Below are 27,450 nucleotides of genomic sequence, written 5' to 3'. Positions count from 1 at the left end.
ACCTTCTAAGAGCATTCCTGCAGGGAAGAGGGGCTAGATGTTGATCAGATCCAGAGAGCAATGGAAAACACTTTATTTTCTCCTGGAAATAAATGGGAAATGGACACTATCCTTTACTCTGAAGGATGATCAGGATGATTTCTGAAGAAGTTTCTACTTAGAAGTGGCACAAATTCTAGCAGGGATGCAAGTGAAGTACAGGAGCTTCAAACAGTAATTTAAATATGTTTAATAAGCGTACAACATAAGGGGAAAATGGACAGTGGTCAGAAGAGACTAATTTCTTTTAGCAGGGGATTTAAAAAACCCCAAAACTTACTATTTTTCCTTTGTGAATTTGCAAAAAACCACCCTGCCATCTCTGCTGTAAGACACACTGCTCTTCCTCTCTGTTCTAGCAACAACCTTTCTGTATGAGAGTGAGGGAAAATCCATCAGTTCTATAGCAGTCTTCTTGCACATTTTCCTTTTGGAGTGAGGAATCACAGAAAGGAACAGGAGAAATCTTTGTCATTCTGCAAGACTCTTATCTCAGTTTCACCGCTCTGTTTCTGACACATCTTTGCCCTTTGGTATTCTCAGCCCCAGGGACGCCAATCCAAGGCTGCAACACCACCAGTTGCAAAAAGCTGTATTTATTAGTCTCCACATAAATTAATTTCTCAGTGGCAAACACAATTTTACACAGTTCAGAGACTTCTCCAAATACCAGTTTCATGACTTGTTCTTTTTTCACCCCAGCCTAGGACAGCAATCTGGCTGAACTTAAAACACTTCACTTCCCATCTCTTATCCCTTGGAAGGGATTCTGGAGGTTTATTGTATACTGTGATCTTATCACCAGCTATTCCAGTACAATCCTTGGCAATAAATGAGGAGAGCATCTGTGGTGTCCCATGGCAGCTGTAATTGCACCATGGCATCCATGCAAGGAGTCCTTTCACGAGCTACTGCAAAGTACTTCTGCACCTACACATATCTATAAATGTATGTCTATATCATCCTTTTCAAGCAGTGTTTGTAGTTTACTTCAGCACTGAATGGTCACTGGAAGATTGTGATGGGAAATTTATGAGGGCTTTAAACTACTTTGTCATAGTAATGGTGATGTTACGCTACATGATGAAAGCTCTTCCAGCTAAAGACTGTTGGGCACTTGTAGGGCTTATGGTGTCTACAGCAAAGAAGAAATTAATCTTTTCATGTTATCAGGGTCATTAATTGTCAGCATAACCAGTGGATTGGGTACACCTAATCATTAAATCATATAATCATAGAATTATAGAATGGTAGGGGTTGGAAGGGACCTATAGAGATCACCTAGCCCAACCCCCTTGCAGAAGCAGGTCCACCTAGATCAGGTCACATAGAACATGTATCAGTTCTCAAATGAAACAGGTTTAATGTCTGAGAAGCAACACTGAGAAAGGAAATAAAGTCATCTTAAAATTCATTTGATGTGTTCTGCACCTACCAGGATCTGTTTCTGTGACATAAACACGAGGAGGACATAATTTCATGTTTTCCAATGTACATATTCACTAAGATTAAACACCACAAGGTAAACTCTTGTCTGATGGAAGCCAGCCTCTGTGGGATAACGTTGATTTACACCTGCCCAGGAGCTAATCCTCTGAATCCAGCCAGAAAGCTCTTTGTAAAAAATAAAATGAACACCAGTGATTTGTTCTGTAAAAAAAGAAAGGGACAAATAGATTAAATGATACATGGAAGGAGAAAGAACTCCCCCATCCAAAATCAAAGCTCAGGGCAATAGCCAAAAAGAAACGGTATCATTTAGGGGCAGATGAAAGAACATGTGAGTTCAGCATGATGTCATGGCTGTTTATGCAGTTAAATCGCTCTTTATCATGCACCAGACACATAATGACTTTCTAAGGCTCCCACTGGACGGATGGTCCGTCTCTGTAATAAATGTTGACAAGTTTTATATAAAACTGTATATCATTTTCAATTCCCAGTGGAGCCATTTGAACCTGTGATTAATAGCCTCGCAAATCTTATCTGTTTGAAAATAAGAGGAGCTGGGTTTGTTTCCTTCAGATTAGGGTTCAGGGCTTAACAACAGGAAAATAGCCTGCTGAGATCACTCTGGTTTTCATGGCACATAAAAGTAAAACCCAAGAAAATAGGATTTAAAAATACGCTAAACATTCCTATCACAAAGCAAATAAGATACTTCAGGAGTCGTGATAACATTGATTCATGAAGTCTGTAACCAAACAATTGGTTTCTATCGGGTAGAATAACTGTGAACGGAGAGATAGGCACTTGTACATTTCAATTAAAACACTAATTGTCCGATAAGATGTACCACAAAAAAACAATAACCAGACTCACAACTTCTTGGTGGTTTGTTAAACTGAAATGAGGAAGCCTTAGGCAAAGATAGAGAGCAAAATGGGGCAAGAAGGTGGCATTCCAGGTCCATAGTTGGCCTGGATACAGTTGATATTCAGGATTGCAATGAAAGGGAGAAAAACCAGAGGAAATGTATTTAAAAAAAATCACTCCCACGCTGCTCCAATCCTTCCCTGGTGTCTGGAAAGCACTGAGAAATTGATTTCAAGAATAGGCTGGTTTACAGTCAGCACAAGGACAGGAATAAATGAAAAAAGTGATGCTAAAATGACACAGGTGTAGGATCTGAGTAGAGCAAACCTCTGTTTATTTTGAGGGGAAATTTCCTCTAAAATCCACTTTAAAATCCACTTAAAATCTGCTTAGAGCATTCCTAGCACAGTTTGGGAAAAGGAGAGCTATCTCCTAAACTCAACAGCTTTCTCCTTCCCAATTCCCTCATTCCCTTTTGTACCTACAACCAAAGCCACAAGGATAATGATAAAAAATAATATTTTCAGGCCCTTTTCCCTGCAGAAAAATAGCAGGAAAGAATTCAAATGGAAGCACCCAATATGTGTTTTTCCCCTGGGAAAAATCAAGGCATATTCATCTGAAATGTGTCCCACTCGGTCAGTTTTCAGCTCTCTGGTGCATCAAAATTCTCCTGTGAAATCAGGCCCTTCCTGCCAAGATTTTAATTTCTTTTTGAAATGGAGTTTTCTGTCCAACATTGTTGACAGCTTTTCTCTTAAAATAGCTCAGAGTTATTGCAATATTAAAAAGAAAAATTACCTTGCCTTTGACTTCCACGCAATGGGCTGCTCACATTGGAGATAAACACTCCATTGCTCACATGGAGATAAGCACTGAGAACTGAGAGCACTCTGTAATTATATCTCCTTCATAGAAAACTTTTTGTCTGCCTTTGCTTTTACAGCACTTTCATGCAAAGCCAGGGTAACGAAACAAAACAGCCTTTTCTCCTTCTGCTTTTCGTTAAGCGAAAACATCAAGGGTCACCAATAATTCACCCAAGTGAGGAAAGGATGGAGCTGCAAAATGAGGCAGAGAGTGGAAAAAATCGAATGATCTCTGGAGAAAAAGCAATTTATCCCTACACTGGCAGACGAATACAGACATGTGGATTTTGGTATAACACTCATTTCATTGGAGGCACCTCTCCAGGCCTGGGCCTGACCAGGTTGACACATTTCTTAGGGAAAAAATAACCTGATCTTTTTTCATCAGTAAATAAATTGTCAATCACTGGTTTATTTCTTGTTTAAAAGTGTTGGTTTTCAACCACTGAACATCTCCTGCCAGCCTCAGAAATGCTCAGCAACTCTCAGGTTTCTCTGGTTGATGGAATTTTTCCGCTGTGTGACAGAGGGAAAAATGGACAATAAAAAATGGAGGGTCAAAAAAAATCTTGGTAGGTTTTTAGGAGGAGAAAAAATACTACAATCCAAATGATTTGTGGACAACAACAAATACACAGGAATTTAATTTAGTGTTGCTGGTTTAATTCTTCCTCCTGTAGAATCTTTGTTGCTGACAAGTTAAAATGTTAAGAAAAAACAACCCCATTTTGGTCAAGAGCAATAAGGCAGCTCTGTGAATGTGAATGATTTCCACTGCCATATGCCTCTTCAGAATACAAACATAGTAACATAGCAATAAATTGCAGAACAAGGCAAAGTGAGAAGGTAGATAAAAAACACATTCAAACATATATATTGAAAGTAGGTTTAAAAGCATTCAAAATGTTATTTATTTGATGATTGCCATAGGAGCTGAATCAGCTTTTGCATCATCATAGACCTCCAATAATACCAGACTGAGAAATAAACGCAACCTATCTCAAATGCAGACATGTGAAGGGAAGGAAACAAAATGTGTTTGTCCACGAGAGGTCTCTAGAGCCCTGTATAATCACAGCATATTTCAGTGTATTCCTTTGCTCCTGTTTTGAAAGGTGATGGATGTTTGGATGCTTGTCTTCTCTCACCAGCTCATGGAGACTCCCATGTGTTCCCCCTCTGGATCAGGAACATTTTGGCTTTCCTCAGCCAGAAGGAGAAGGAGGATGGATAGTGTCTGCAGTAGTGGTGGTGCCTCCAAAGGGGAGAAAGAAGTTGTGGCAGCAAGGTGTTGGGTCCATGCTCTTCCTAGGCAACCAAAATATGCATTAGCCTGTGGATTCTGAGAGCAGCCAAGGCAGAGAGCAAGCATTGCCTGCTTATCCCATAGATAAACAAGGGAAAGAGTGTTCTTCCTTGAGAAAACATCTTACCTAGTACCAAAAAACTGGTCAGTCAATGGTGGCAATGCTGGCACTGCAAGCTGAGGGGAGCATAGGAAACGTGACAAGTCCTTTTTTAAGAGTTTCAACTGGAGAGCTGTTAAAGGCTGGAGGATACTTGCAAAAGGTGCTGCTTTGGTAAATGGGTGCTTACTTGAGCAATTTCCCTGATGAAATAATGGGAATTCCCTACAAGTTGTTGACCCTTCTAGACTGTCAACATTTTTAAGGGTTTGCACAACTCTCCTATTGAAACGTTGATATCGATTCTGACCCCTTTACAAATATTTGTTCCATTCCTGCTGAGCAGTTATAGAGTACATCTTGATTTTCAATTCAGAAATCCAATGTAGTCAGCTACCAACCAGGAAGCAGAAGAATTATCTGATGTTTACAGCACAAATACTTTTATATGTGGATCCCATTCCAAGAAGACTGTAGGACAAACACATTCTGAAAGTATTTATAGGTGACATTGGACACATTTGGAGAATCTGTTCTCATAATTTCATGAGAAAAGATTGTGTTTCCTTCTGTTTGCCTAAACAACAAGTTGCAAATTGTTGGCCAGTCCTATCACTTACCTCCTATGGGATGTTATTTCTTCAGACACAGATACTGCTCTTCTGAGTACAGGTGAAATTAAATCTAGTCTCTATGTATCATTCTCACAAAATACATCTTGCTGAAGAGCTGGAGCATCCTCAGCACCTGGCAAGACCTCTTACCACATTGTGGCCAAAAAACAAAGCAGGAGACACACACTAAACAGCACACTTGAAGACTGCTTTCGGAGTTCCTCATTTTTCTGTGTTTGTCACAGTGATTGGGATTTGCAGAGGGTATGAGTGGAGAACAGGAGGGGAAAGCAGAAGCTGCTACACACTGAGTTAATGCTGGTTTTACTAAGCACTTCTGAAAATCCCAGCAACCAATTTTGTCTTGGTCAGCCTTGGTAACTGTTAAATCTCATCAAAGATGCCACGAGGAGAGAAAAATTCTCATTTAAAAGTTTTAAAGAGGAATAAAGTAAGACTTTACCTCTTCTAACACATATTTCACCAAATCCCCATTGGCCGTCATAAGCAAGGCATAAATCTCCATAGCTAATACCTTTGTAAATTCTCCCTTAGAAATATTTTTGCTTGCTTCCTTTACCAAAAATGGAAATGTATCTCTGAAAGATAAACACTGGGGGCCTGAGAGCTGCATCCCCACCCAGCCCTGGGCGAGGGGGGTTTCAGAGTCAGATCCCAGCACAGACTTCCTCAGATCACAGCCCCGTGGAGCCTCCGTGAAGATGGTGACCCCCAGAAGATCTGGCCTTTGAACAATGAATGCCTTAAGTGTGGTTTTCAACTTTCTTTCTTTGTTTCTCCTTGTTTCTTTCTTTCTGATTTGTGGACCATTAAAAATGCTCCAGTGGGGATACAGGATACCCTTTAAAATATGGAGATTTCTGTGTAGCACATGTGAACTCCTCTTCCTTACTCCCCTTTCATGGAGCCCCAGGGAGCTGCTGGAAACGCCAGCCCTGGGAGATCAAACAAGATCAGGCTCTGTGAATCAGACAGGGGAAACAAATTGAAGAGACAAGGTCCTCCCGGAAACACCCTCCGGAGTCGTTTGAGAAGACAAATTGGAAGTGCAAGTCCCAGCAGACTGAAGGAGGAGAGACAGCAAAACCATCCTGAGATCATGAAAGAAGAAAGCAGCAATGTAAAGCAAGCAGAGGAGATCAGGGAGGTGTTTTCCTCTGGGACTGCATCACTGATAGCTGCAGAGAAAGTTTCCACCAGGAGTGATTGTGCTGTGACAATGCAGCTCCAGTTAACGTGGAAGGCAATGAACACATCCAGGTGCTTTCTTGCTCCTGTCCATGTACTTTCACAAAACTACCCAAGTTCTCTGTTAATCAAGTGCCATGAATGGTATAATTTGCTACAAAATATTGCTAACTAATGGTAACAAAAAATATTCACATGAAATGTCAAGTGTGAGTGAGGAAGGATTTAAACCAAATAAATGAAGAAAAGAAGCTCCATGTAATGATTTTATTTTCTTTCCTTGAGACAGTCAGACAAGTCCTTGTAAAAGAAGGTAGAGAATCACAGCTCATTGGTGAAGCTGAGAAAGCCAGAGAGAGAAAGAAGTGGTTAGAAAAGAATCTTCAGCATCCAGCTTATACCAGTTGCAGAAAAGCCTCAAATACCAGTAGAGCTTCAGCATTTCCTAGATGTTACATGAGCCTTTGAAGGGTTTAATGTTGGTCAAAGCCAGCAAACAAGAGCTGAAACCAAACTCCATAACCACTTCCGACAGCATTAATGTTTAGCATTCTGATTGTATTAGGACTGGCTTGCCCATGGGAAACTGCTGTATTTTGGAGATCATAAGTGTGAATGCAGATTTTGAGACTTCTTGCAAGCATCATTCCATGCCTACAGAGCTGGGCTTGATTTGCATGCTTTGCCACTACGTCCTTTTCTCTGAGACAAATGTAAAAACCTGGAAATAATGTTTATGGCATGTTTTGTCTACATTTCACTAAGGTGAGGGACAACTGGGAGATTCATCACTAATTTCAATGCTTTTCCATCTTTACTAGAATACCACATTATTCAGGAATAAGGTGCCTCATTAAATAGCCAGATATTATTAACTGTGCTGCTTGACCTGATCCAGTCACTACAAAGAAACCCAAAGAGCAGCAGTGGTTTGAATCCTTGGTATTATCAACATTGTATATTCAAAATGTGAATTAAAACTGAAGATTCTTTGTAGTCATTGGGTTCTTCACAGTCCAAAGCAACACCCCCAACTGCTAACATATAACACAGAAACTGCAAAAATATTGTGCCTTTCTTTGCAATGACAGATATAACTCTGTTATTGGGACACTGCACAGCATTTACCCGATGCAACACACATCAGATATCTACAGCAGGTGCTACCTTGTTTTGTTCATGGATTTGACTGCATTTTGTTAGTTTTGCACACTTTTCCCCTATTCTTCATCTTTCTGGCTTCATGACCCACCCCAAGACATGTAAAGGCTGCTGTAGGTCTGAGCAGGGCTCACAAGGGGCTGCGAGGGGGTATGGGAAGCTGCAATGAATGCAAAGTAAACTCATGGGTTAACATTTAAAGAATGCAGCTATAGAATTGGCCAGACAACTTCTTCCCCAGAGTTTTCCCATGGGTTAAAGCCAGACCATAGCTCTTCCTTCCCATTAAAGACACTTTGATCTCCCCTGATGAAATGCTTTATGTATTTTAGGAGTTCGGCATAATTGTCTCGATAGCTCAAGGCTCTTCCTCCAACCCCAAAGCTTCTCTATGCCAGTGTTTGTTCTGAAAGCCTCACACAACACACGCTCTTCTACGTGTACGACAGATCAAGAGGAGGGTATTTATGGCTTTGGGAAAATCTCTTTAGACATCCTTTAAAATACTCCTTCACTATGAAAAGCATTCTGTGTGACTGCTTTGTTTTAGTGGGAGTCAAACTCCATATCGTCAGATAGCTGCCTGACGTGTTTAATTATGAATTGCAAAACAGTGGCTGCAGGAGGACTCTGTCATGTCTGGTGGGGCTTACTCTTAGATATTTGGACAACCATTATGTCACCACTCCTGTCACAGTTGAGAGTTGCCAGCCCAGCAAACCAGCAGTGCGATACCAGGGGTCACAAGAGGAGAGCAGAGTATTTCTCATCAGCACAGAGATGCACAGATACATCTTACATCAGTGTTTACACCGAGTGACTCTTATTATCTCACCTCTCCATGGGTTATGACATTTCTTCACAACTATTGTTTCGGTGTGGAGAGTATGGTAAACAGGGCTGTATCTGAAAAGTCACTTATTTTGTTAATCTAATAGAGGAAGGAAAACATTCCTGGAATTATGGTTTTATCAGCTTATAAACATGTAGTAGAAGCCCATATGCCTTGAAAAAACAGCAGAAATGAGACTGGGGAAGGAAACATTGAGATCTGGATGCTTTAGTAAAGACAATTAGCACAACACATTGTGTAACCTCAGAGATTTTCCCACTCTTCACCTCTGCAAAATGCTATTAAATATTCTTAAATCTTGGGGATCTGTAATTAACTTTCAATCTTTTATCAACAAATTAGTCAGCCCTTACTCAAAAGACACTTAGGATTGACAATAGAAGCAACAAACGGTGGTATTTCCCATGCTTCATCCAAAAAGAAGGTTCAAATAGTCAAACAAAAAGTATTAACTGTGCACAATTTGGGTCATTTTGCATCAGGAATAAACCCCACAATTCCCAAGGGGAAATAGGAGTGAAAAAACATCATTGTCTCCTTGCCTGAATAGTTATTATTTTCATGGCCTTAACAGTAGAGAAAAAAATATGAATAGCATTTTTGTCCTGTGCAAAGATATAAGTTGGCTCCCAGACGTCCTCATGGTCATTTTTCACTCTGTTCACAGATATGTAGAGAATATTGGCTCACGTCAGCACAGTGCTGTGCTTGCTGTCATGCCTTCAACAATGACACTGCTCATGTTCCTGCCCCAGTTGCTGGAGGTAAAACTTTACTCCCCCATGCCCCAGAGCTCCAAGGTTGGCACAGCCACGGGCAGCACTCAGACCTTCACCCCAGTCAACACCTTCTTGCTCAAATGGCATCTAATGGACATTTCTAACACCCATAACAACCAGAAGTCACTCATCAGTCTCAGATGTGCCAGGGGATGTTTCAAGGACTTCCTCCACGAACCATTCCCAGGATTTTTGTGCACAGGGCCATTTAGTTTGACCAAAGCATTTGGAGTGAGCACTTCAGACATGCTGTCCCATGCACAGCTACCAAGCCATGTAAGAGGACACTCCAGAACATGGCACTTCTACTTTCCCTCTGTCCCTTTCCTAGAAAACATGATAAATATGCGAGCAAAGCTGCAGGGACATGTCAGATATGTATCTCCTCTTTCTGCTGTGGATTAGGAAAGAGAAGCCATTCACCACTCAGCATATTTGGGAAGTCTCTTGTGCAGAGAGCAGACACCTCCAGACGTCTCCATCGGTGACGTTATTTATACGTGGACCAAACAGCTTGTTAGGCTAATTGCTCCTGCAGGGATTTAACTCTATTGAGAAAGCTTGAACGGGGCTCAACTGTTCCAGAGCATTAGCTGCCACTCCTCCCTTTGATTTACATCCCTCATAAAATTTTATGGCCAGATTAGAATGAACTTCACTTGCACTGTGTTTTTAGTAAAGTGGCTTTTTTATGTTATGCTGAATAAAAGCAAAAATCAACGTTGTAACTAATTACAGCCTCAACTAGGAAAGGAAAACACCTCAAAATGGGGGGAGGGCCCAAAAAGCTACCCCCAGAACAGATCCCTCTGGAAGCCCTGCTTCAGACACCTGAGCTCTGAGTCTGTTGGGAGAGCAGCAACAATAAAAAAGCCACAGTTTAGGGAGGAGCAATTTTGGATGGAGAAAGACTGATGTGTCTTTTTATGGCAACCAAGAGGGAGCGTGAGGCAGTCAGGGTTCCGGTAAATAAGAGAAGGGAGTGGGTGGTTATCAGTCTTTTTGTCTGGAATGTCTTTGAGTCATTTGGCTGCTGAGCTCCTTCCTATGGAGGGAAAAGCCTATTTTTGAAATAATTGGTTACTTCACAGAGATAATTTGACCACATAGTGCTTTTTTTGATAAAGAACTCCCTGGGCTACACTTTGCTTCACCAACTGTAAAGCTAGGACATAAATCCAAACAGAAAAAAGACCTTTCCCCCCACCCTTTCTTTCTGTCAGTGAAATACAGTGTCACTGAAAATGGCCTTTATATCTATACCATCAATACATGAAAGATTACAAAAGGAAGGCGAATAAATAAGCCTAGTAAAATATTTACTGTTCTGGACATCAGTAGCCAAGGCCAAATTGATGAGAAATGCTTAGCTTGTGGCTGACAGCCTTTAAATGACCTCTTTACAAGTGCCTGAATCTTGAAATTCAACATGCATGTGAGCTCCAGTGGGACGTGCAAGTATTTTGTGCAAGTATTTTGCCGTGTCAGGCGCTGGCCCATTGACAGCAGCAGGAATTACAGGTGTTCAGTTCCTCCCAGACGTGCAAAACGCAGATGCTGGAAAGTAGCTCATCCCTACAAGGCTCCAGCTGCCTCTCTTCATGCCGGACGAGAGCGGATCATATGCTACATTTCACTTCTGGCTGAGACTTACCTCCATTTACTGCCTTCTTTATTTTTTTTTTTCACTCAGAATTAATGCTTTTGGGCTGCAGAAGCATTTCCCAAGATGGATTTTTTCCACTGAGAAAGGAGCCACAGGAGAAGGACCACTTCATATGGTCAAAGCGTGGGGCTTGGTAGATTTATTTTAAATTAAATAAGTTATTCCATGTGTCCTGGACACAAGCTCACTATAAACTAATTTGAAATCCAAGGAGAAAACCCCTGACAGTCAATTTTTCAGCCCTTCAAGCTGAAATATCGTACCAGTAGTTCATCACCTGGCAAATAAACCTGCCAGCTCTAAACTTTATTAATCATTTTCTGTACCCTGCCTGAACTTTTCCAAACTGAACTCAGGAGTGCTCGAATTCTCTGTCCGCTGGTACCAAAAGAAACAAGAGCACAAATGGAGAGCGATGGAGGCTGTGTCATCCTCCTCCGTCTCCTCCACTGCAGGAACATGAACATTAGAGATGATGTGGGGGAGATATCCAGATATCCACCATTTGCCTCACAGCATCCCTAGTTGTGGCCCAGTTTCTGCCAGTCAGACACAACCAGACCAATGTCTTCCTTGATGGGATGGATTTTTAGTTTGTAGCCTGGACAGGGATTTCTCTTTTTTTTACAGCAATTTCTCAAACTCTCATTCCAGAGTATTAATTAACAGCTTTTCTCTTTATCTACATTCTCCAATGTCTACAAAGACCCTGCTTGATTATGTGCTTGTATTCCTCCTTCTGAATGTTAATGTTTTAAAGAAAAAGGAAGGATATGACAAAAGCTCCACAGAAGAAAGGAACAGATGTTCCTGAGATCATAGCAAAACACGCCCCATACTTAGTAGGAACAAACTGTGATGTATAGCAGTTCTTTTCCTAACCTTTCTAAAATTACCTATTTAATTGATTTCTTATGTGTAAAAAGAAGTGTGAGGCCTTCCCTCCTGTCAGAATACCATCATCTCAAGTAATTTAGAAGCTCCCTGTTCCAGTGCATTCAGACTACCAGCACCCCGACAGATTTAAGACATCTTTAAGTTTGTGCAAGACCCACAAGAATGCACTGCTTAATACCACTGTAACTAGAGAAGTATTTCTAGAAGTCCAGCTAAACCCCAAAGCTCTGAATCAATGACTATCCCAAAAGAAATGTGATCCTAAGTCTGCTTCACACAGCTGATAGCTTGGGGTGCGAGGAGGGGCTCAGCTCTTGCACCACACATCCACGTGTTCAGTTGTGCACAGCTCACAGGCACCAATGCAGAACAAGGACAACGTTAGAAACTAGGGAGTGAGAATCTCTTTGCCCTACTGCACAGCTGCAGAAGAGCCTACTGATAAAACTGGCCTGATATATCAGATCAGGCTGTTGCTTGTATCATCCCAGCCTTGCTGAGTAATCCACCCCAAATTTTAACATGCAGTCACTCTCATGATAGAGATAGGCTGAATAATTCCACATTTGTTCAACAAATCTGCATATAACACTGTTATGGTAATATGTGTAAGAACTAGCTCAGATAGCAGAAATTATTCTTTAAGGTCTATTAAATTTTCAGGTGTCAATGTAAGAAGAGATGAGAGAGAAGGGAAATGGGGAAGGTGAGGGAAAGGAAAGGAAAGGAAAGGAAAGGAAAGGAAAGGAAAGGAAAGGAAAGGAAAGGAAAGGAAAGGAAAGGAAAGGAAAGGAAAGGAAAGGAAAGGAAAGGAAAGGAAAGGAAAGGAAAGGAAAGGAAAGGAAAGGAAAGGAAAGGAAAGGAAAGGAAAGGAAAGGAAAGGAAAGGGAAAGGAAAGGAAAGGAAAGGAAAGGAAAGGAAAGGAAAGGAAAGGAAAGGGGCCCAAATTTCACTTTTTTCTTAAATGGAGTGGAGGAATTACAACAAATCCTTCTGATGTTCCCAGAAGTGGCATAACATTGCTGCCTGGTATAGAGAATGAGACACCATTCCTTAATTCCTTCATTCCAGATCTTCCACATGACTATTTTTTTTCTTGACATATCTTGACACAAATGTGTTTAATTTTCAATACTTATTGGCAAGTTGCATCTAGATGGGGAATAGCCTGTAGGGCTACATTGATCCAGCAGCTCTCAGTGAGTAACACAGCTCTTGCAATTCATAAGGTGACTAAGTTCAAGTGAATGATGAGAAATTCAGGTCATCTACTAAATTGAACTACCAGACCCTGGATTTCTTTCAGACAAGGGAAAAATGTGTCTGTAGCACTTATTTCATTGGCCACTAATGCTGTTCCTAGAGGACACCTCATTTAGATGTGCTTCCTTCTACTTCTTCCCCTTCTGCTCTCATACAGTTATAGACAAGACAATCGAATCAGTGTAGTTTCCTGTAATAGCTTTTTCCCATGTTTTAATGATTATAACAACCAGAGAGTTCAGAAAGACAGAGCTTTTATTTTAAAAACACATCTGAAAGAACAGAGGAACTGCTAAATTGGGTCAGAGATCCAGGGAGCCCAGTGTCCTGGTCTTCATGGTGGGGAGTAGCTGGCAGTTTAAGAAATATATGAAGAGACAGGGCATAGAGCAATGCCTCCTACTGCACTCCTCCTGCAACCAGCTCTTCAGTGGTTTTCTCTAAACTACCTCCAGACCACCATGGTTAGCAAAGAGCTACACAACTACAAATGTATTTCACTTCTCTCCAAATCCTTTCCTACTCTGGACCTCTGCAGCATCCTGGGACAATGAGTCCCACACTCAAAATTGTGTATTTTGCAGAGAATAACTGTTATTTTTTTGAAAGCTGCTGCTTGCTAACGTTGCTGGGACAAGCTTTCAAATGCTTCCAAGGGCTTGCTGTTGGTTGCAAGGCATCAGGAGGAAAGGTCAAGTCCTTCAACTTTTGAACCAAGCTGCAAATTCGGAACCAGCTGGGCAGCTTCATCCCTGTAAGAAGTGCAGAGATGCTGAGTTGGTTCCTGTGGCAAGGGGGAAGAACCAGACACTCACTCTTTAATTTTTGAAATGGTTTTGATTTGGAAGCAGATATGAGATGGGAGCCTACAGGAATTTTGTCAGCATTCTCAAGTTAAGCCTTCCTAGGGTGGATCTAGAAACATCCAGGACTGTCTGGACTTGTAGAAGGTGATTCGTTTGGGCCTTTGCAGAGATTTTCCAGGCTGGGTCATTTCCTTCACCATGCAGGTTCTGACAGACAGGGAAGGGAGTGGAGCAGGTACCTGGCAAAAGCTACAGGCCAAGGTTTTTGAGTTCAACTAGCAGGCATTTGGCAGTTCAGCAGCCTATTTTACATGCTTTAAATGTGGCTGGTTTCCAGAAGAAGCTGAGCTCTCAATCTCCTGAAAGTCATCTACAGCACTTCTTCTGACAGCCAAGAATTAGTTTATTTTAAAAAGCAAAATAAATGTAAACACCCAAGCTTGACCTTTTTTTTTTCTCCCTAAAAGACTCAATAGGGAAAAGGCTCCAATAAAAGCCTGTGCAACCATGTGGCAGGAGAAACAGCACTTCACTGAGAAGCACATTGTCGATCGAATGCTTTCCCCCAGAAAATACATTTATCTATTCTGTGCTCTAGCCTGACAAACACTTGTATGAGCAAATTTCCCCCTGTAACAGTTAGCCTGCTATTTAGGGTAGAGGACTTATTATTTTTAGAATGTGGCAGATTGCCTGAATAAGACAAGTCTCCAGAATGGACCATCCACCCACTCATAAACCTATATGGAGACCTATATAAAATCTTATAGAAATCTTCATAACAAACAAGTGCCCAGGGCTTGTCTGCATGTATGAAGCACTTGCAAAATCATTCTTTTTCAAGAATATATAAAGTGTTTGTGAATTTAATAAAGATATAATGGACTAAACAAACAGTATTTAAGTTAGACTGAAAAATCTGTGCATTTATGTTTCAAACACCTATGGAGCTGTAGCTACAAAGGTCAATATAGGTTGGTGGGAATTCTTTACCTCTTCTTGTTTGTTATTATTTTACCTGTAATAAAATTCAACCAAGCCCCAGCCTTGTGTTAACTCATTCAGCTGGAAATCTGCAATGCACTCATGGAAAACACCTCTTCCAGTCAGGCCGTTGTACACCACGGGGCAAGCCTGCTTATCCAGCGCTGCAGAGACATCAAAGAACTTGCCACCTTTGATAGGAATAAAAAGGAAAGAATGTCTCCAACCCTCAGCAGTATTTTATCTCAAAAAATGCCAAGATCTATTATGTTTGCATATAGTTTCTTCTTATGCTTTTCTAAAGAGGAAGAGTCTTCCTGGCTGCTTTGTAAATGAAGTGAAATCTTTGATCAAGCCGTATTTCCAGAGCAGATGAATCCACCTCTTAACATACATTTTAGCATGCAAAAAAGTGACAATCACATCACTTATTCAGATTAGAACTAGCAAGAATCACCACAAATGGAAGGTGCAACTCTCCCTCTGACAGAGCTGCCTGTGGTCCTGTGTGAGTGGACACACACCACTTACTGGTGACACACTACACATAAGACTTTAGTTAAGCACAAAAGGACATTTCTCAGGGTGTAATATAATGCATTTAGCTTTCAAATTTGCTCTAAGGACCACATGGAATTTCACTGAATAGCTTCTTCTAAATTAACTAACTGTATGCCAAAAAGCTGAAGGCAGATACAGTTGGGCTACATTTAGCTTACCAGCAGTAAAACTGACTCCATATTCATCTTTGATAACACCATCATCAGCCATCTCAGCCAGTGAGGCGTTGGACCACTCAATGCCAGCCTTCCTCCCATCAGAGAAAAAGACATAACCTACAGTGAGGCTGAAGAGGAAGCAAATGGAGAAGATCTGAGGCTTAATCAAAATCCAATTGGCCTTCCAGGGGAGCTCAGTGCTGAGCATGGCCTTCATCCCTGGAAGCCAGCAGGAACAGAAACAGTCCTATTGTAGGATACTGCAAATGCTGAGTGAGGAAGACACTCATGCAAGAAAGATAGGCCTTGCAGGATGGACTGTGGTGGGCAGGTCACTTGGTCCCACTTGTTCCCAGGGCCATGAATGCTGACTACAGATGGACACATGTCCTCAAATAGCTGCAAGTGCTCAATTTGTACCTCGAAATCATCCAGACAGTAAGACAAGCAGGTATCAGCCAAACAGTAATTGAAAGGATGGGAAGTACTTGAAGGTAAAGGCTGTCTTTGTGACTAATTGCAAATGGAAAATTGGACAGAGGGAGTGGGAAGCAAGAGGGTGTGGATGGAAATCAATCTGTACAGTTTCAAAGCAAGAATGTGCATATAGGTGTCCTGCAGAGCAACTTCTACCACTTCTGTATATTTTTAGCAGCATACATTTCCTTGGTTACTTACTTAGTTGTGGTAGCTGGCATATTAATAACTGTTAAATGTGCTGCTGTCCCATCCTGTAAGAGGGCAATAAAGAAAAGCAGTCTCATTAGTGTGGACTCATTTCTGTGGGTCATACACTGACTTAACCAAGAAGACACTGCATATAACTCAGGTTATGCAGTATGCTGTGACTTTATACTTTCAAATCCTCTCAACACACCTTCTGTGAAAATCTGTCTGCAAAGGAGAGTTCATGAATATAAATCAAACTCATTAAGGACAGCTAAAGGACAAGAGAAAGTCCACAACAGAAAGTGAACATAAGAAGAGGAGGGAAACAACACATCCTTTGACTCAACATCTCTTCTTGACTTTTCTATGCCTGAGAGCAGCACACAGGGAAAATGTTATATAAGAAGGAACTGGAATCTCACAGCTTTTTAAAGTTCTCTTCCATCCTTGAGTCTGAATCCCTTCATGCTCCACTTGGGCTGCTCTGAGGCAAATAGAAGCCTACACTCTGATGTTATAAATGCACTGACACTGGGGTATGAGGACTCAAGGCTCCAATTGGCAATAAACTTTAATTCCTTCTTAACAGTCAGATGGCTTTTAATTAGGAGGGGAGAAGTAGCAGTCATTTTGAGTTCTGAACAATGATGAAGAGGTTGATTATACCTGATTATACATATTGCAGTGCAAAAGAACAGTCTTATTAAAAGGTATATGGGCATATGTTAAATCACAGCAGCTACCAGTTGGGCACATACATGGGATTTTACAAAGTGTGTATTTGTGCTGGCTGGGAAAAGAACTTTTATTCTGATTTCGGTCTCAACTCCTGTAATTCTGCCTATAATAGAGAGCTTAGATTTCTTCACGCCTGCCTTGGCAAAGGAAATGCCTTTTCAGGAGCATCTGTTCAGGTTGCATGCCAGCTTGTAAGGCCAGCACTCAGCATTTCCCCAGGCTGTGTGCTCCCAGCAGCCACAGCGCTGACTCCTCCAGCACAGCTAAAATGGCAAAGCAGAGAATTAGAGCTCAGCCCAGGCAGAAATATTTGCTGACTGCTGTCATCAAGGCTTAGGATGCCTTCAAATACTTCAGGCCCTCAATTAGTGTGAATCAGCACTGCATCAGCTCCACTGACTGCTGGGTATTTGTGGCAGCTGAGAATTTGTCCTGTAAAGCTGCCTATCTACTTTTTTTTCTTAAAAAAGCTAAACCAGACAGTTTAAAGTTACTAAAACAACTTCTGGTCCAATCAGTGTAGCAAATTCTCAGTTTTTACACACATGGTTGTGCTTTTGAGAGCTTCTCCCAACTCTGATCCGTGCTCCTGAAGGCATCAGTTAGCACTTCTGATTGCACACCCTGCATGCTCCCCATGCCTTCCTCTGGTTATTTCAATACACCTGACAAGCTCAGGAATCTCCATTTTCATGGTAAAGCAACGTATCAGCATGTTAATGCCTACCTCAAAGTGTGCCAAAAGCATGACATAACGGTAAATCTCAGACCAGTCCCGGATACCTGCAAAAAACAACAAAATTACCCAACCTGAAGTTCACCATTGCTGGAAAATAAGAACTAAGAGTACCTGACTTGACATTAACTTTGGATAAATAAATATCCAGTAATTGGAAACATGGTAAGCACATGCACATCCCCATCACAATAATGGTATTTTCCTGTGAAATTGGAGGAGACTGAGGAGAATGAGGAGACTCATTAATGCTTACAAATATGTAAAGGGTGGGTGTCAGGAGGATGGAGCCAGTGATGTCTAGTAATAGACATTAGCTTTCAGGTCATACTAGGCCAAGTCGTGCACTTGCTACTTTGACAGGGGTAATCTTTGTATTCTATCATTGTTGGAGAATTCTGATTTTCAGCATTTTGAATATGTTACTGCTTTCCAAGTACTGATGGCCAATGAGAGCACACGGGGCAACAGGTACAAGGTGGAATAGAAGAGGTTCCAATGGAATATAGGGAGAAACTTCTTCAGTGTGAGGGTGAGTGAGCACTGGAAGGGGCTGCCCAGATGGGCTGTGGAGTCTCCTTCTCTGGAGACATCCCAAAGCCAGCTGGATGAGTTCCTGTGTGCCCTACTCTAGGTGGTGCTGCTCTGGCAGGGGGGTTGCACTGGATGAGCTTTTGAGCTCCCTTCCAACCCTTAAGACTCTGTGATATGCTTTAACTTCATGCCCAGTCATGAAACTGGTTCTTTTTCAAGATAATCCTTAGTCCTGCTGTCCTGCCAGTACCAGTCATAGTGAAGGCAGCCCAGTGAGTGACCTGTCCCTGGTGCTGTTACCGTAAGAATGGCTCCGGACGCCTTTGAGACAAAGCTTCGTCTTCTCATGATTCTTTATTTCAATTTCCCCAACAGACTGGCCCCACTGCTCATGTCGGAAATGTTGTTGCCTTTGTCTGGGAGAAATTAAAGAGTGAATTGACAGGCAAAATCAATAAGGCAAAATTGGCCCCAATAGCAATCTGATAGGTTTATATCCCAAAATGAAGGAGAGATTTCAGAGCATCTGGATCACGGCTGTGCCAGGTTTTACACATTAGCAACCACTTTTACATTTTCCAGTTATTGCTACATAATGTCTGTGAGACATTTGAGAATGAAACAGCAACAAATTCCCACCCTGACAGACTATAAAAATGCCCTTTCTTTGAAAAAAATGCTGTAGTAGCACCGGTTTGCTGCTCAGAGGTCAGCAGGTATCCCCAAAGACAACACATTATTGGTGTATCTATTTCCTGCTTGCATTTATACCACTCACTATTGACAGTCATGTTTTATTCCTGTATTTTCAGGTCTCTAAAGCTTGTGTGGTAATGAATTCACCACTCTTAGCCCTCGTTTCACATTATTACATTAGATCCTTTGCTTACATATATCTGCACCCATTGACTTTGGGGGTGGCCTAAAACAGGTTGTTAGCAATGAAAAAAGACAGAATAAGAAATACTCCTAATGCTTAAGTTTTTACCAGACCAAAACAGTAGGCAAGTCCCTCTACCCACACATCAGGAAGACCTCATCTGTGTGCAGGATCACCCTTAGAGGTTGCCAGGTCTGGCATGGAAATGAAATCAGGAGACACCTGGCAGGAGCCACATCCTTTATTAGCTCACTTCAAATTAAGCTTGCCCTCTAAAATCATCTACAACAACCCATGACGGGTTCTGAAATGATCTGTGGAAAAATTAGTATTAACCCTAGAAGAACTTAATCACCATCTCACTTTTTGACTCTCTGGAAGAACTCGATGGTCCACGGTTCCTGGGCAAAAGCACGTGCAAATGTGCTGGGGTGACTGTCGACACTAAAGTTAAAGACTTCTGTGAAGTTCTCCCAACTAGGAAAAGCAGGGACAAAAAGAAAAGACATTATTAGCCTTCAGGTTATACTAGGCCAAGTTGTGCACTTGCTACTGTGACAGGAGTAATCTTTGTATGTTATCATTGTTGGAGAATTCTGATTTTCAGCATTTTAAATGCATTACTGCTTTCCAAGGAAGCAAACAAAAGGAAACTGGGAAGAGCAACAATGGCCTGCAAGAGACAACAGATTATCCAGGAAGGGAAGCTGGCAGAGCAGAGCTGCCAGCAAAAGCAGCCTGCTTCCTCTCACATAGTTTGCTCAAAAGTAGAGCTGCAGCCTTACCCCAGAAACGCTGCACTTCTTTGACAGGAAATCACTTTTTATCAGACAGAGTCCATAAACACAAAAAGAAAGCAGAGGCAAGGGCATCGTGTTACTTTGTGCACTCGACCCTTTGAAAACAGCAGCCAAATCTCTGACCATGAACTCACTCTATAGATCCCAAAGTAAATGTGAAACACTCTTACTGGAGAGAGAATTTGACTGGTACAAGCTCGCCTTCCTCTTCACTCCACTGCTGTCTGTAGGGTCCTTTTCTGGAAGGCAAAGCACTTTAGTTTTCTATCACTCCTAAACAAAGAGCAAAGTGTTTCTTGTATGTTTGGAAGCAAAGACACTGCAGAAGAATCACACAGAATCACAGAATCTTGTGTGCTGAAGCAGAATATAACGCTGTATATTACCAGCTGTACTTTCATTCCATAAAAATCAGTGCATGCTGTAGTTACTAAATAGCTTTTGGTTCAAATCAGTTAAATATGTTTCCAGATAGTGTTCAAAAAGAAACTAAAGGGTGCTGCAATACCTGAGTAATCCGTTGAAGCTTATTTTCCAGCGTGTTTGGGGCTCTAAGTATTCAATAGTGAGCCCTCCTCCACTCCAGATCTCTTCAGATGCATCATTCACCATCATGTTTGGATGTTGTGGGTGCTAAAAAGACATTTCAGGAAAACATTTGCTCAGTTCAACTGTGAGGATGCAACGTGGGTGAATTCTGCTCTAATGGTCTTCTGCAGCAAGCATGTGTGGTTGAACTGGCTTTTCAGTTCTGCTTTCTGGTAATCTGGTTATTAGAGGGGGAAAATTGCATCTTAACACCTGAGTTATAGCACATTATTGTTTCAGATAATACAAATGAATTCCTCATGAAGAAGGTCAGTGCAAGAGCTCAGCTCCTTATATTGGTGACTCTGCTGAGCTCACAGCCAAGCCCATGCAGGGCTTTGAGGGTAAATATATTTTTAGACTGAATTTGATGAAGCTCTGAAATTATTTTAATTTCTAATGCATACAAGCTCCCAAAACTCTTTGAAAAACATGTCTTGTTTCCTAAAGCTGTCACCTTTCTACAAGAAAGCTTAGGTCTGTTGCTGTAGGGAAGGACTTAAGAAGTTGGCTTGGCTGTTCTTGGCTGGCAGTTCTAAGTAACAAAGCCACAAAGTAGTACCATTATATAAATATTACTAGAAAACAAAATCATCCACATCAATCTTATATTTTCTTTTTCATTTTTTCTGCCTCCTGCTCTTTCTGGTCATGGCTGCTTGACAAAACAAAGTTGTGAATATATTGTTGAGTGCAAAGGGATTTATGCCACATTTTCTCTCCTTTACTACATATAAAAAAAGAAGGAAGCAAATCCACAGGCAAAATGTATCAATACCATTTTCTTTTTATCAAGAACAAAACAGATGTATATGGCACTCCCTAAAAGTTTTCCTTTCTCTTTTAAAGAGGCAATTCTACATGTTTTTCATAGCATTCACTCTTTAAAAAAGTGGGAAAAAAAATCAACCATAACCGTTCAGCACAACTTACTAACCATGTGTTTACAGTTTATCAGAAGGCTGATTGCTCCAGCTCTTTTGGGAGACTTACCAAGACATTTTTAGAAAATATACTATGTTTTGTGCACATTCTGGGCAAAAGGGAGTGAATGGCAGATACCTACTCAAAAAAAAACTACTCATAACCAGTAATCTGGTCAGTTCTTCCACTGTGTTTAGACACAGCACTGATGTCTTATTGGCTTGGGATCCTAACATGGGTTCAAGACAGGAGTTAAACACCTCTCTTGAATGTCATCTCACGTCCACCACTTACTTCCAACTCCCCTATTCCATCCACCCTCAGGAAGAGCCACATCTCACAGACCCCACCGGGACGTTTGGCAAGACGAGCAATCACAAAGGTCTTGTTGGTCTCTGCAAAGCCGGTGAAGTAAACGGAATCAAGCGCCTAAGGAAAGGGAAATCGGATTTCAACTCCAGCCTGAGGTAAGAAAGGAGGGGAAGAAGGGGAGTAATTCTTTGTTTTCCTTAATTTTCTTCTCAGGGATCAAGTTTTACTTTCACTTTTCATATTGAATAGCAGGCAGCTCAGGGAACAGCTAGAGAGCTTTGCTAGCAGCAGTGACGGGTCATTCATGAGACAGGACTGCCCATATGCTCTGAAAATGGCTCATGACATCATCCACTGGCACAAACCCAGTTTTCCTCTCTTATCTTCCTGTTTCCTCTTCAGGGCTTACACAGAAAGCAGACAGGGAGTAGACGAGAAGCAATTTTAGGGAAGGGATATGATTATTGCATGATAGCCACGGACAAGCTCAAATATTATCCCAATTTAAGATGAGTATTTTGCAAAGAGAAGTTCCCTTGACCAAAATCCTTATGAAACATGTCCTTAAAAAGAGTGTCTGTGAGGAGGAAACTGAGCCACAGACATGTTGTTTCCCCATCTAGCTCCCAACTGGACATAGGACAACTCACACTTAGGGGAAACATAAGAACTAAAAAGGAAAAATGAACAAAAATAAAGTAAATTATAGGACACTCAGCACCTGACTAACATGCTGAGCAGCTGGGCTGGAGCAGGGCCAGTTTACATTGGAAATCTCAGAAATTATTAGGTACAAAAGTCCACAAGTTGAAATTCAGAAGCACAGTTTCAGGTATTTGTGCAGAACTCACTCAAAGTGAAGTTTCACAAGCTGGAAGGTGGAAATTGAGATTTGTGAAGGCATTTTTGGGCATTGAGTAAGTTCTGCTTTGGAAAAATTATCCACTGTAAAATGCCCCCAAAATGTTAAAATCAGATGATTACTGCCCTTACACAAGGGGGGATCTTGAGGGCACAGAGTCTGGAAACACACACAGAGTGAGCCCTCTGGATCCCAATGCAAAAATAGAGAGACATCATTTCTGGAAGTATTTTCCAGATCCATTTTTAGACCTCAGTGGTAAGTGTTGCTTCAGTGTTGCTCCTTGGAGGAGCAGAGAGGAAAGCACAGAGCCCTTGGCTGTATCTCAAACCACTCTGGATGTCAGTTTCATTTGGAAGATGGTGTCACTCCTGCCTTATCAAATCTGGTCAAGATTGGCAAAACATTTTAAAATGCTCCAAGCAGCAGCTTAATTAGTAGATGGGCAAAGATAGAGAGAGCAGCTTCTTTTTTGAAAGGCTAAGCAGAAGCCTCAATGCATTTGTTAAATAATATGACTTAAAGATTCCCAGAAGGCCTCAGGAATGTTAGCAAGATGATGATTTTTCACAGAAGTTACTTGGGATTCAGCTGTGATCTGCAAGCTGAATCTTGACAATGCAAGGAAAACCAAGTGAAACCCTGTCTCACCAGTCTTTCTGCTTCTTCCTCTCACCAAAGAATACAGTAAAGCCCACTCAAATCTCTCTGTTAGCCACAGAGAGTATTTGATAGGATGGTACATGAACACAGGCAAAGTACAAGTTGTAGATAGAGGGTTTATTATTTATTAACCAGATGAGTACACATGGAAAATTAGATTCAGTTCACTAAATGGGCTAAAATAAAAGGTTTCTGTGTCCCAGTAGCACAGCTGCTTTTTCCCTTTGGCATCAGTTGGTCTGATTAGAGGTAACCCTTCTCCCTGCATGGGACAGTCAAACTGATATCCTCAAGCTGTCATCCGTGGGATGTGTTGAGGAAAAGGGGGAAGGATGTGGGTCCCAAGGCTTCTGGGGTTGGGTAGCAGATTGGTGCTAAGGACCAGGATGCAGGAAATGGGGATATCTGAGGGATGCAGCTCCCAGGGAGATGCAACTTGCTGGGGCACAGGGGATGCTGTGCAGATTCCTGAGCGATGTGGGTACTGCAGATGGACGTGGGGTAGGGTCCAAGGAGATGTGGGGGAAAGTGGGTCCCGGAAGATGGGAGTTCAGAGATTGGAGGGTGAGGATGCTGAGGACAGGGTACCAAGGAGAACCGAGGGGTGCCGTGGGTGCAGGGAGATGGGGGAGGTAGGGGTGCCAGGGAAGGGGATATCGCTGAAGGGAGTCCCGGGGAAGGCAATCTCAGGCTTGGGGGTGCCAGGGGGGGTGTCGGGACACTCACGTGGGGGTCGGGGCGGAGCGGCCGCGGCTGCCGCGGCTCCGCGGAACCTCCTCCGGCCGCCCGTTGCCTCCAGGCGCCGTGGAAGAGCAGGAGGCAAGCGAGGGTGCAGCGCTTCAGCGGGGCCCAGGCGCCGGGGGCAGCCGCTCGCCGCGCCCCGAGCAGCGCCAGCAGCACCAGCAGCGCCAGCAGCCCCAGCATCGCGGCCGAGCGGAGCGCAGCGGAGCGGGGCGGGGCGCGGAGCGGGGCACGGCGCGGAGCGGGGCGCGGAGCGGGGCGCGGAGCGGAGCGGGCCGGGCGCTGGCTGCGGACCGCTGCCAAACTCCGCCTCGGGGCCGCTCGTCGCCCTGTCCCGGGGCTGGTGGCGAGCATTTCCGTGAGGGGTTTGTCCCGCCTGCCAGCGCGCTGAGGTCACGCTGGGAAGCCGCATTTGCTCCTTTTTTTAATTGTTATGATTTTATTTTTGTGTGGCCATCTCGGCGCAAGGAAGCTCCCAAAGGGAAGTTCCGAGCAGTGCCCCTGGAGAGGCACGGCCAAGTTTCCAAGGGAATCCTCCGGGTTCAGTGTTGTGGTGCAGGAGAGGTGGTCGGGGGGCTTCCCCCGGGGCCGCCGCGGGGTGTGAGGGCTGCAGCAGCGGCTCCTCCCCGAGGCTGCAGGTGGTGGATGTTCCCAGCTCTTCCATTCGGATCGGAATTCCTGTTGTAGATTCCCGACCTTGTGTTTTGAGGGCTCTCAGGGTAAGAGGGACCTTCAGTTGCTCCCAGTTCATCCAAGACATCCAAACGGGCATCCCTTCAGCATCCATTCTAGGTATCATTTCTAGAAGCTGTACTTTTGAAGGCGTTTGGCTGGCTGCACAATAGATATTTCTATTCCTTTTCAAATTAACAAGCACTGAGTCTCATTTCCCTGCACTAAAATAAACCCAGCCTCTCTCAGGAGCAGCTGAAGCAATAGCTGATCTCGCTTTGGAGAAAGATGAGGCTCTCGGAATCATAGAATCATAGAATGGTAGGGGTTGGAAGGGACCTTTAGAGATCTTCTGGTCCAACCCCTTGCCAAAACAGGTCTACCTAGATCAGGTCACACAGGAATGTGCACTTTCTTTTGTCTCCTGGATGTTTTGACTCCCAGCTAGCTCTACAGGCTTTTCAGCAGACTTCTTCTTACTCACAACAGCATTTATTGTACGTTTTAATGCCTTGTCTACGTCGGGCCTAAATTGGAGTTTGTAACTGCTTCTGCTGTGGTTTGTGTTTAACAGATTGGTGCTTATGTTTCTTTCAATTTTCTTCTCTGAATGCAACTTGATTTTAACAACCTCCTTTTTGCTCTTTATATAGTCTGTTCTAATACTGATGTGCTCTTACCTCTGCCTCTGTGACTGCATTTCTAGCTATTCTTCAAGAGTTTTCCATGTCTTGGATGTTCCTTTTACCTTCTTGAAAAGCTTCCTTATTTTTACACAGTTCCTTTTTTCTGAGACCAGACACAACTGCTCTGTACTCCTTTATCACCATCCATGGACCACATCGAACCAAAAGCAGAAGGGCAGGAAGTCAAAAGCAGAAGGCACCAGAGATTAAGACAATGAGGTTCAGAATTTTATGTCTGTAAATTGCCTTTTCTTTGAATAATATTCAAGGGATACATCTTAAAGTTAACCACACAGAGTAAGCAGAGAGACAGAGAGATACTAAGGTTATTTTCTTACTTCAGATTGTATCCCGGAGGGACTGGAAATAGTGTAAAAATAGAAGATGCATCACAATATTATCACCCCGCACCTGCAGCACAGCAGATGTGCTTCAGCCCAGAGAAAGGCTGCCAAGGGAGTAAGAAAAACAGCTTTTAGTTAAAATTTAAACACAGTATTGACACAAAGCAACATTCAATGGGGAAAGAGCCACAGAAAGATCCACCTTTGTGACTTTACGAACATGTGCATAGTCAGTCCTGTCTGCCTGAGATGTAAAGGCTCACAGCAGAGGATGGATCCTTGTAAACTCTTCCTTTTTTTCCTACTGCAATCCATGAGCAGTTTCACTGCCCTTTGCCAAACTGCTGGAGCCCTTACAGGAATGATTTGCATGAAGATTTCATACCTTCCTCTGATATGTGAAGCTGTCATAAACTCCCATAGCCTAAAGAACACAAGTGAAGGTACTGTGGCCATCCCTGTGGAATCCATAACAGAGATAAGCTCTGTTCCTTCCTATAATGACAGGAAGCAGTGAAACAATTTGCTTTGTGCAGCATTATGTTTCAACATTTCTTAGGTAATTTGTTTGAGGGCTTGAAGTTATCTCTGGCAAACAATTTATCTTGGCATTATTGTTTGCTGTGGAAATGAGTTCCAAACCAGCAGGGCTTGCAGAAGAACCTGAAGTCCTGACATGTCTGGTAATGTTTTTGGCGTGGCAAAAAACAATGCTGTGCATATTAAAACAAGTCTAAGATCTGCTCTACATGCTTAGCAAATAAGGTGGGGAGGAAAATATTCAGCTGATTTGTTTGCTGATGTAAGGAACCTGCAACTGATGCATGCAGAGAAGAGTTATAAAAATAGATAATGATATAATAACAGATGTAAAAATATAGAGAACAAAGAAAGCTGAATTGAAGAATTTCAGGTTAGCATAAATTTGCTAACTTGCTCTTAAGCATCTGCAGGATTGGCCATCCAACTTCTCATAGCGTAGTGAAATATTTAACCAGCACTGGCTCTTTTAAACCCAGCTGCCTGGCAAAGAAAATTGTTATATTAAGGCTGTATTCCATCAGAAAAAAATTCTTTTTTCATCCTCAAAAATAAAGGACCTGCAAAATCAGATCAAAGCATAGCTCCAAGGTCCAACTGGTTCTCAAGATCTTTGCAGTGATGAGTGCTGACTGTATTTGCTGTGCAAAGCTACCTGGTCTCTCTAGCAGTGTTTGAGCAGAAATCAAAGCCAAGGAAAAAAACAAACCAAAACAAAACATCATGGCCTTGTGTCCTCAGAGAGCTGCAAATGTAACTGGATTTTCAGAACCATGTCCCGAAAAAAATGGCTAAACTCACACCTGCAGTGTGAGACCCAGACATGCCTGTACTTAAGGAAAGCTCAGATCTGGGAGAGAATTTCCTGTTTTCAGCTTGTATTTAAGTTATATGTAATTATATGTGATGTTTCTTTAAAAAATTCTCAGATTTCTGTCTTGTCTATACATTTTCTCTCCTTGCTACACCTTTTGCCAATGTCACAGGGTCAGTGTCACTAACACCGGGCTGCCCCAGGGCTGCAGCAATAAGTGATGCACCATCCAGTGGACAAAGGCACTAGTTACACCGTGCAAATGAGACTAAACATCAGTTCCACTGAAATCGATTGCAAAACTTCCACTGAATTAGAAGCTGTCACTGCTAAAGCATGTGTAGCAACTGCTCAAGCATACAGCCT

General features: G+C 42.4%; 1 protein-coding gene across 1 annotated transcript; it reads right to left on the bottom strand.

Annotated features, from left to right (window-relative positions):
* Positions 1 to 13,309: 13,309 nt before the first annotated feature.
* Positions 13,310 to 24,273, bottom strand: LOC104559288 (uncharacterized). Its single transcript, XM_062007492.1, has 11 exons — positions 24,014 to 24,273; positions 21,745 to 21,879; positions 20,447 to 20,571; positions 20,109 to 20,177; positions 19,502 to 19,615; positions 18,559 to 18,674; positions 17,716 to 17,771; positions 16,260 to 16,312; positions 15,582 to 15,709; positions 14,897 to 15,053; positions 13,310 to 13,824 (listed from the first exon to the last, which is right to left on the bottom strand). Exons 1-11 carry the CDS (start codon positions 24,209 to 24,211, stop codon positions 13,752 to 13,754), a joined length of 1,224 nt encoding a protein of 407 aa, XP_061863476.1. The 5' UTR covers positions 24,212 to 24,273; the 3' UTR covers positions 13,310 to 13,751.
* Positions 24,274 to 27,450: the final 3,177 nt, after the last annotated feature.

This window comes from Colius striatus, chromosome 14, assembly GCF_028858725.1.
Source record: "Colius striatus isolate bColStr4 chromosome 14, bColStr4.1.hap1, whole genome shotgun sequence".
Classification (NCBI taxonomy): domain Eukaryota; kingdom Metazoa; phylum Chordata; class Aves; order Coliiformes; family Coliidae; genus Colius; species Colius striatus.
This window is presented reverse-complemented; position numbering and strand designations above follow the sequence as displayed.